Source organism: Pollicipes pollicipes, unplaced genomic scaffold (genome assembly GCF_011947565.3).
Source record: "Pollicipes pollicipes isolate AB1234 unplaced genomic scaffold, Ppol_2.1 Scaffold_4219;HRSCAF=4965_pilon_pilon_pilon, whole genome shotgun sequence".
Lineage (NCBI taxonomy): Eukaryota > Metazoa > Arthropoda > Thecostraca > Pollicipedomorpha > Pollicipedidae > Pollicipes > Pollicipes pollicipes.
Genome location: NW_023596448.1, coordinates 2,120,380 through 2,130,671, shown reverse-complemented (window position 1 = coordinate 2,130,671; position 10,292 = coordinate 2,120,380). Strand labels below are relative to the sequence as shown.

At 57.5% G+C, this 10,292-nt stretch overlaps 1 protein-coding gene across 1 annotated transcript in view; it reads right to left on the bottom strand.

Moving 5' to 3' along the window:
- Positions 1-2,483: 2,483 nt before the first annotated feature.
- Positions 2,484-10,292, bottom strand: part of LOC119095966 (vitamin D3 receptor) — a 142,024-nt gene continuing 134,215 nt past the window's right edge. Inside the window, exons 7-12 of the mRNA XM_037218828.1 lie at positions 8,757-8,870; positions 6,204-6,337; positions 5,353-5,499; positions 4,273-4,479; positions 3,478-3,605; positions 2,484-3,051 (exon numbers count right to left, since the gene is read on the bottom strand). Of these exons, the coding sequence (XP_037074723.1) occupies positions 2,696-3,051; positions 3,478-3,605; positions 4,273-4,479; positions 5,353-5,499; positions 6,204-6,337; positions 8,757-8,870 (1,086 nt within the window). The 3' untranslated portion in view covers positions 2,484-2,695. The remainder of the gene's footprint in view (positions 3,052-3,477; positions 3,606-4,272; positions 4,480-5,352; positions 5,500-6,203; positions 6,338-8,756; positions 8,871-10,292) is intronic.

Sequence of the window (10,292 nt, the reverse complement as noted above, 5' to 3'; positions counted from 1 at the left end):
CTATCTATGTACCAGTTGGATCAAAACAAATATTGCCCTTTCGCTTCACAAGATACATACAGGCAGACCCCCTGGAAATCCTGAAACGATGCTCCACAAGGCTGTTTCGTCAGAATTCATGGAACGCTGAGCGCTTCAAATTGCCCAAATTCAGGTTCTCTGGTGCCGAGTGTTTATTTTACCGCAGTAGAATTAAATGGTTCCACCCTCTGAAAGACCGCCAGAAGAAAAGCCCCTTGTCTGAGGACGCTAAACTGCCACAACATAAATGCCCCAGCCAGTACGAAGTCAGCAACGAAGAAAAACTTCGCAAAAAACGATAAAAACAAATGGGCGTAGCGAAAAACACTAGTCAACATGTGATAGAGTTCTGAATGTAGTACAGCCTTCGTTATGCTCGGCCGATTCGTAACTAAGCTTGATCGTCGCTTAGTTAGATACTAAAATCGTAACTAAGGTTCGTTTGAGAAGGAAGATACAAGCCGACTGTTACGTGAACAATTGCCGATAATGGCGCAACTGTGTGTATGTAAAACCCCCCAAAACCATCGGTGGTTGTTCACATCCAACCCAAACCTTTGTACTGCCCCGTGTATTTGATTACTGCACAGGTCGCTTGCGAGACGTCTTTGCACTGCAATCAAATGTCTGCCTACCACGCGCGTGAGCGAGGCTAGCTCACTCTAGCGGACAGTTGGCAGTTCCTAGTGCCCACTACAGATGGCAGCAAAACTTTCCAGAAACCGGGATACTGTCCCATCACCCGCCGTAGAAAACGCAGAACGCCAACTGAAGGGGCGTCCGACGCCACAGTCGCGCCGGCGTGGCCGCCGCATGGCCACGCCGGAACCGGCCGCCGCCACCAAGGCGTTCTCTCAGTGAGCAAACAAACGGACAAGCGCCCTGTTTCAAACACGAAACGGGACGCGTCGGCGCGAGCGCACTTCACAAGGCTGCTTGGAGGTCCCGCCCTTCTGCACTGGCGACGGTCGGGTCCGCAGCACAACCAGCCGGCTGTGCCAGCGGGAACAATGTCTCGGAGACACCAGCCGTCGGTCCCGGGGGCCTCCGGACTCTGCCGCCTCGGAGCCTGCGGACTCTGCCGCCTCGGAGCCTCCGGACTCTGCCGCCTCGGAGCCTCCGGACTCTGCCGCCTCGGAGCCTCCGGACTCTGCCGCCTCGGAGCCTCCGCACATCTGCCTCAGAGGTCTATCTCAACCCATCTCTTCCACCTTGTCACTCGTGCCTCCGGAATTCCTGGACTCTGCGCCCGGAACCTGAGACTGAATATCTCTCCAGCGCCACCGAGGAGTGGAGTACTGACCGCGAGGGCGGACAGTCGCAGACCTTCCACAAACTGGAGAATGGTGCGCCGCCGCGAACTGTGTGAGATGACCGGACGACGGAGGGGTCGCCACCTTGTAGCGAACGCTCAGTCACAGCACAGCCGGGGTTCCATGGCCCCAGAGCAGTGCGTAGCGGACGAAGGGACGTGGGGGAGGGGGAGGCAACCTCTTCCCGCCTCACATGGTTGTTGCACCTCAAGGCCGGGCGCCATCGCAACGTCTTGTGCGATGGCGCTGAGCAAGGAGCTTAGCGAGTATTGCGCATGCGCGCCATGTGCTCCCAGTCATGCAGGGGCAAGGGTGCATCTGGGGGGGGGGGGGAGGGGAATTGAGAAGGTGCTGGTTGAACGGACTGACAAACCGGCAACAAGTGACAACGCTGAGCGACATTTTATCGTGATGCAAATACAAACTATTTTCTGCAAACTACACCTTAGGCACGTGCAAATACAGTCAAGCGCCAAGCCGAAGACACAGAGTCCCCACCGCATTGGTACGTTACACTCAAACCTCAGCCAATTCGCTATCACTAATGCACAACCGCCATCGGGCTGTTTAATTGTCCGGACTCCCCCCCCCCCCCCCTCCGCCAAAGCCCCCGGGCTCCCGCCGCTCCCGTGCCCCCGCGCCCCCGCAGGTCGCTTGTCAAAATAGAAGCGCCAGCCGCCAGTCGACTCCCGTCAGCCACGCCCTCCTCCCCTCACCGTCCCTGTCTCTCCACATATCCCCCCATCAAGCCCACTGGACGAGAGCTAGAGCGCCACTGGCCGGCCACGGCACGTGTCCTGGCCGTCGCCGACGAGTAAGGACAGCCATCAGCGGCGGCACGCCTACCGCCGTCGCTCGCTGCCTGTCGCTCGCTGCCCGTCGCCCGTCGCCCGGGCAGCTTAACATACTGCATTGCACTCGTGGTGTCCCTGCGCACAGAGCCGCCAGACGCCGGCGCGGGCGTCGGGGGCGCCAGGGCTCCCGGCTGCGCACAGATTCGCCAGACGCCGGCGTGGGCGTCGGGAGGCGCCAGGGCTCCCGGCTGCGCACAGAGCCGCCAGACGCCGGCGCGGGCGTCGGGAGGCGCCAGGGCTCCCGGCTGCGCACAGAGCCGCCAGACGCCGGCGCAGGGCGTCGGCAGGCGCCAGGGCTCCCGGCTGCGCACAGAGCCGCCAGACGCCGGCGCGGGCGTCGGGGGGCGCCAGGGCTCTCGGTGGCACACTCAAAGCGCACGTGAACACTGCACAGGTTAATTATATATCACACAAAGACCCTGTAGCTTTGATTTCGGTCGACATCAAAGGCGAACGCGGCGCTGGCGGCGCGCCACTCACTCCTGCCGGGAGTAGGTCACGTGGTAGTCAGCCGGCGGAAAGTGGTGTGTCAGCACCCGCTCGTAGCCGCGCTGGTCGCAGTAGCCCTGGAACTGCTGCGGCGGCTGCTGGGCCAGCCGCAGCGTTCTGCCAGCGAGCACCTGCTGCCCAGCGGACGGGTAGCTGGCCGCCGCACTGGTCGCCAGCACCGGCGGCACTTGGTGTGCCAGCGGTGACGTCATTTGCGTGGGCCGCACCTGCGGTGACGTCATTTGCGCGGGCCGCATCTGCGGTGACGTCATTTGCGCAGGGCCGCATCTGCGGTGACATCATCGGCGAGGGTGGCTCGGTTTTCATCCGCTTCTCCTCGCGCCCCTTGGCGCCAAACCCTGCCAGCAGCCAGTCTGCGCCATTTGTCTTTGTTTCCGTACGGGGGTGATGCGTCCAAAAGGGGAAACGCATGGCGGTACAACACGTCTCGCCGACACGTCTTTATGACAGCTAATGGGAAGAACGTGGCAGTCGTTCGGAGTTGACGCGCAATCTTTGGGATTCATTCCCTTGGCTTAGCATGGTTCTGCCAACTAAATTACATCACCTCGGGTAAAGATCCCTGCTTGAGCTAGTGCTGATGAGATTGGCCCTGTTACAGTTGCCACAAGAGTGGCTCCACCGATGCAGTTGGAGGTGCTTTAAGTGTATGCCTCTGTCTATTCACACCCACAATCCCTAGCCCCATTCCCCTGGGCAAATGACACCCGTGATACGGACGTTCCTATCGCTCCAGACGAACGGCGTTTGCGCGAGCCAGGCTCTTGCCTCGGGCTTACCCAGAATGTCGTCCAGGTCAGGGTCGACGACGGGCGCGCCGAAGCTGGCGGCGCCGCCGGACGGGGTCGGCTGCCCCCGGTGCCCGTCGGTCCACATCGGTAGCACTCCGGGCGTTGGCTCCTGGTACCTGAAAACGGCCGCCAGCGACCATCAAACAGGCGCTACCACGTCCTGATACCTGACAACGGCCGCCACTGACCCTCAAACCCGCCCCGCCACGTCCTGATACCTGACAACGGCCGCCACTGACCCTCAAACACACGCCGCCACTTCGCTGACCGGAAGCCACCCCATGCTGCAGCGGTCTGCGACGCAAAGCCTTCGCACTCGCCTCTCAGCAACCCACTGCTATTTGGTAGGTGTGTATAACAACGGAATGCAAAGGGCACGCTTTGGACGGTCTCTCCCTTCGATGTGCCGATATTCTAATGTTAACTTACTGTGGGGAGCCGACTCGCGAGCTGCAATGGCTCTTCAGACGCTACAGAGAAAAGGCAATAGCAGGCCACCAAACTGGGAGGAGGGGGTGAGGTAGGGTGGGTGTGGGTGTGGGTGTGGGGGTGGGGGGGGGGGGTGATAGCTAATTATGCTATTTTTCCGGCCAAACACCCAAAGGGCTGATGTTAAATTTTCAGGTAGTTGGGGTGCTCATTTCCCCAGCCATCTTAGATCCCGTACCACGCCGAGTAGCATGCCCATTGCCCAGTCTCACTTCCATCGCGTATTCCCCGCTCCGTGTCGCGTCACGCGCCCGCCACCAGGGCATGGCGCGCCCGCTGCCGGGCCCTACTGACCCCGGCATCCACTGCTGCTGGGGCTCGCGCCCGAAGGAGCACGCCCGCGTGTTGCCGTAGCCCTCGGCGTAGCCCAGGAACGGCTGCTGCTGGAAGGGCGCGGCCTCGGCGCCCTGAGGTTCAGACTGGGCGCGCCCGAAGCCGGCCGGGTAGTCGGACAGGCTCATAGACCGCTGCGCCGGCCGCCGCTCCTGCCGCACTTCCGTCCTGGCACAGGGTCGGCACGTCACCTGGGCGCCGTGATGGGCTGATGCGTGTGATCTGGCCGCCGTGGCGGGGTGAGGCGTGTGATCTGGCCGCTGTGACGGGGTGAGGCGTGTGATCTGGCCACTGTGACGGAGGTGAGGCGCGTGATCTGGCCGCTGTGATGAGGTGAGGCGTGTGATCTGGCCGCTGCGATGGGGTGAGGCGTGTGATCTGGCCGCTGTGACGGGGTCAGGGCTTGTGATATGTCCGCCGTGACGGGGGTGAGGGCGTGTGATCTGGCCGCTGTGATGAGGTGAGGGCGTGTGATCTGGCCACTGTGACGGGGTCAGGGCCTGTCATCTGGCCGCCATAATGCACATAATCTCACTCATTTCGTCACTGCACCCCACTGTTTCTAAGTTCATTCCCGTTCCATCCCTACTTCCCTCACCTCTCGTCTCCCCCGCATGTCAGCTCATGATGGGACTTCATCTCACTTCCATCCTCGCTTACCTCCCCAAACACACTACCTTACCTCTGCACCTACCTTTCTCCATTTTTGTTGTTACACTCGTTGTTACACTCGTTACACTTGTTTACACTCGTCACCCCGCCATTGTTACACATGATTGCCTGCCCCCCTCTTTATACCTCACACTTCATCTCCCCTCTCTCGAACCATTCCCTCACTATACACCACATATTTCACACTTAGCACTAAAGCTCATCTTCTTCATTTTAATCTCCACTCTGCTGCTTCCTTTCATCCCCATCAATTCATCCCAATTACAATCCCCCTTCTTCACCTTCCTGTTTTTTCGTCGTAACCCTCCCTCCCTTTCCTCCCATTCCATCACTACACTCCGCCAGCACCCACTGCTCTTGCTCCCTCACCTGCCCCCCATATCGCTGTGGTGGCGCTGCGGCGGCCCGTGCTCCCGCTCGGGCACGAGGAAGTCAGGGTACATCGGGTACGGGTTCAGATCCATCATGCGTAGCTTATCGACCACCCTGTCCATGTCCAAGCGGGGAAAGTTGACCCTGTGGAAAAGGCAGCGAAAGTGACAGAGCCAGAAGCTGGATCGAGAAGTTCCAATGCCATTTCGTCCGCGAGACATTTTCCACCAGTGATGGCGACACAGGGGGGTCAGACATTGATTCCAGGATTTTCTCCCGTGGGAGCTTCCTCTTGCCTGCTTTTCTTCGAGAGTCGCAACACTAATGCACACAACCACTCCAGGACTCGCTAAACAGCCCGACGATGACCGGCGCCGCGGGCAGCGGGCCATCGTCGCGCTAACGCCCTCACGAGGAAGTGGCGGCCGTCATCGCTGCCGCTAGTGACCGGCCGGCTTTCAGAGGCCGCTGGTTTGGCGGCGGGGGGCGGGGGCCACCGACGCGCGACAGTCGAGGGCGAGACGTGGTCTGGCTCAAGGAGGGTCAGAGGGTCGCGAGGGAGAGCGCGGGTGCAGCACGATTTCATCGCTCTTTGAGGTCGTGAGAGGGAGAAGGAACACATGCAACAGTATATGGTGCGCGCGAGACGGTGAGAGCGGCGAACGGAAGGAGAGCAGGATCGTAAGAATGTATGACGCGGGTGCGCAGGAGCCAGGACTACTCTGACGAGCGAGGTAAAACGAACTGAGAACGAGGTGCAGCGACTGGAAAACTTGGGCCAGGGCACGGTGATGGAGGTGCGGGGCAGGGCGCAGTGGTGGGACGCCGGGCGCCGGGCAACGGCTCACGTGTGCATGTTGTGTGCTTCGGTGAGTGTCCGCAGGTCGGTGAGCCGGTGCAGCATCTTGGGGAACAGGAGCCGCGTGTTCTCCTCGCCGTACTGCCAGCGCATGTAGCGGCGCACCAGGTCCGTGTAGTGCTCCTGCAGACGGCCCGGAAACGTCCCGTCACGCGCGTCGGACGTGTCATGGAGTCAGTCAAACACGTCACGCGGGTCATTACGCTGTCATGGGGCTACTCAGGCACGTCACACAGGTCATTACGCTGTCATGGATTCAGCCAGACACGTCACACAGGTCATTACGCTATCATAGGGCCAGTCAGACACGTCACACAGGTCATTACGTTGTCATGGGGTCAGTCAGACACGTCACACAGGTCATTACGCTGTCATGGATTCAGCCAGACACGTCACACAGGTCATTACGCTATCATAGGGCCAGTCAGACACGTCACACAGGTCATTACACTGTCACGGGGTCAGTCAGACACGTCACACAGGTCATTACGCTGTCATGGGGTCAATCAGACACGTCACACAGGTCATTACGCTGTCATGGGGTCAATCAGACACGTCACACGGACCATTACACTGTCACGGGGTCAGTCAGACACGTCACACAGGTCGTTACGCTGAATTTGCATAAGTCATGTTTGCTATCATTTCACGCCCGTCTCCATAGCACATCGGTCATCATGCCATCCTTTTCATCGTGTCGATTATGATGACTGGCGTTGGGCATGACGACTACTAAGGTCATTTTGCACCCACTTTTCATCGTGTTAAAATTGCACATTTACAATATCGCGACGTTTTGATTGCGCCGTGTTGGTCATTATATTATCGTTGCTGCCATGTGCGTCGTGGTGATAGGCGTGGTATTGGTGATAACGACAAATGTCTTGTGTGTCACCAAGATAGTATCATATTTGTTATTATTATCAAAGATCATATCAGCCATCATATTAACTACCATATGTCATCACTCCAAGCACATTGCTGGTCTCCATACTTGTCATCGTGTCATGCATATCATGACACAAAATATCATAGCATCACCGGCAAGCGGACGTGGAGTACCGCTGAAGGGCAGAGCAGAACATCGCAGATCTAGCCAACCATGTGGATGTCAACCGTCGCTGCAGATATGAACCGTGCTATGGAGACTTTCTGTGCGAAACGTTTTGAACTGTTTAGAAAATAAGGAAGTACTGTCATTACGTTTGCACCCTGATATCCAGTCCAAACCAACGCAGTGGGGAAATCCGGCAAATGCATTTGTAGGTGGCGCTGCGTGCCAAGGCTGACGGACCCTAACCAAGCTGTGACTGCTCCACATTGTCGGCGTCCCTTTCATGGCAACACATCGCCCATTCTTAAGTCCGTAACAGATGCAGGCAGTAGTAGGGTTTCTTTCAGCGAAAGCGACAAAACAGTGGAGCAGTGATCTCACCCCGTGTTCTGCCATGACGTCTGAAAGATTCAGCACCCGCACAGAAGTACGCGGCATGCAGGGCTGTAATATGCCAACGGAACTCTTCCTCTTTTCTACTCGCAGCAGGAATTTGCTGGTTTGTGCTATCGTTTCCCAGTTGCTCCGCTTAAGAATGCAATCAGAATGAACTACGTCACCATCGCCGCGTTTCAGCACGTAATAAAGGTGAGAGGTGCCGCGAACGGTCTCGCCTTGCTAAATTAAAAGTCAAGTAGTCGAGATATTGACCATACATTTTTGTTCTACACTGCTTCATTGAACTGGGGATATAGACAGCCCAACGTAAGTCCATGGAAATCCAATGGTCAGTTTTTGAGACTCCTCTTCAGAGCAGGGGCAGGGCCGAGGACCGGTTTGGGTGGTTACAAATGTGTAGTGTCTTCAGAGCAGGGGCAGGGCCAAGGACCGGTTTGGGAGGTCACAAATGTGTAGTGTACGCCATAGGCCAGTTATTGAACTTTTTCAAACCGTAGCAGGGCACGCACCAAAAAACGGAGCAGAGCATTTAACCAGCGATAAACTAAGACTGTACTGGGGCGTTATTTGGTGCTTCGAGGCCGCGCCCCAGAGTGTATACAGTCGATAGCTGAAGTCCCTATCCTCCGAACAAGGGTGACGAGGGTGCAAACGGCCCTTTCAATTCATGCTGTCTTCTCGTCTGACCGCCCTTGTACGTCAGCTGACACCCAGCCCTCCAGGTATCCTTCAGTGACCCCTGGCATGGGCGCTGCCATGGCTACATACTGACAGTCGATTCCAACTAACTCCTCGTCACGCACGCTGCCGAGACGAGAGCGCAGAGCGGCCCTAAGTGACAAACAGTGACCCTTCGGTCATAGACGTTGCCCTTACCGAGCCTGACAATCAGACCCGGCCACTAAGTGACCTCCAGGTCACGAATTCTGTCGTAACCTGGCCACTTAGGCCTATTCAGGTAACCTCCAACGACCCCTGTCACGAAAGCTGCCACAACCTAGGCGACCTCAGGTGACTCTTAGCGACCACTCGTCGGTGCAGCTGTCGTGATCTCACCCCTCGGTGCGACCTACGGTGACCTTTGCTGACCTCTATGGCGGCGACAGCGGCCGGGTCGGTCAACTCCATGCGGTCCGAGGAGTACAACACCACCATCTGCAGCAGCATGAGCGTCGTCTCGTCCAACCCCAGGCTCCGGATCATCTGCAGACCCATATGACCAGTCATACGGTGAACGGTCAACAGTCAGATGATCAGTCAGACGGTGAACGGCCGACAGTCAGATGACCAGTCATACGGTGAACGGTCGAGTCAGATGATCAGTCAGACGGTGAACGGCCGACAGTCAGATGATCAGTCAGACGGTGAACGGCCGACAGTCAGATGATCATTCAGACGGTGGACGGCCGACAGTCAGATGATCAGTCAGACGATGAACGGCCGACAGTCAGATGATCAGTCAGACGGTGAACGGTCGACAGTCAGATGATCAGTCAGACGGTGAACGGTCGACAGTCAGATGATCAGTCAGACGGTGAACGGTCGACAGTCAGATGATCAGTCAGACGGTGAACGGCCGACAGCCAGGCTGCGCATGCGCCTCCCACCAGTCAACGCTCACGGAATGCTGCGAAGCGAGGATTGTGAGGTCACTGTCCATCATTAAGAGGGGCGTAACAGAAGAGGTGGGACTCAGGGAAGCTTGAAGCTTCTTATTATTTACTCAGTCATCCGCTTCGCGCCTGAAGGCTATGGACGAGTGGGATGAGCCGTGGCCTCACCCACCTCCCGGACACGTGTGATGAGCGGCGACCTCAGACACGTGTGATGAGCCACGGCCTGACCTACCTCCCGGACACGTGTGATGAGCCACGGCCTGACCTACCTCCCGGCCACGTGTGATGAGCGCCGACCTCAGGCACGTGTGATGAGCCGCGGCCTGACCTACCTCCCGGACACAGGCGAGCGCCTGCGCCCGGTTCCCGTGTCCACGCCACGCTATGGTATCCCCGCCCGATCTCCCATGGTTCCCATGCGTGTGATTAAGTGCCGTTCGAACGCCATGCGTTGTGAGCGTGGGGTCACTGAAATGCGTGACTGCCGTGGGCAATCTGCCAGATGGGGATGGGGGGCTGGGCCGCAAATGCGCTGATATAATTTGCTTCCCGTAAAGGCAGCCGTCTGTGTGGGTCGATACATTATAACCCCAAACCGATCTAAGTTTGGGGTATAATGTCCTTGATCACGACGAAGGACTTATTGAAAGCCCTCCATTTGCGCCGCCCAGAAGCATCACTCGTTTTTGTTCAAGTGGGAGTTAGTGAGTTAACGAGCGCGGGTTCGCACATCACTGAGAATGTTGGATGCGTTTTTTCACGATACGGAGCAGCAGGACATAACGTGCTTTGGAAGAATTGCTATGCGCTGAACAAGGGAATGTTTTTTTTTCCAATAACGTGTTCCAAATTTCCCTATGCACGTCCCGGCCTGCGATGGCGATGCTACTTTTATGAGCCATTGGTGCTTACAGCAATGAGTCATCAGCAGCCGCCCTTCCGCATACACTGATCTTATACGAATATAGCACAGTGCTTACAGGTAAAACAGACACAACTGTCACGTGCA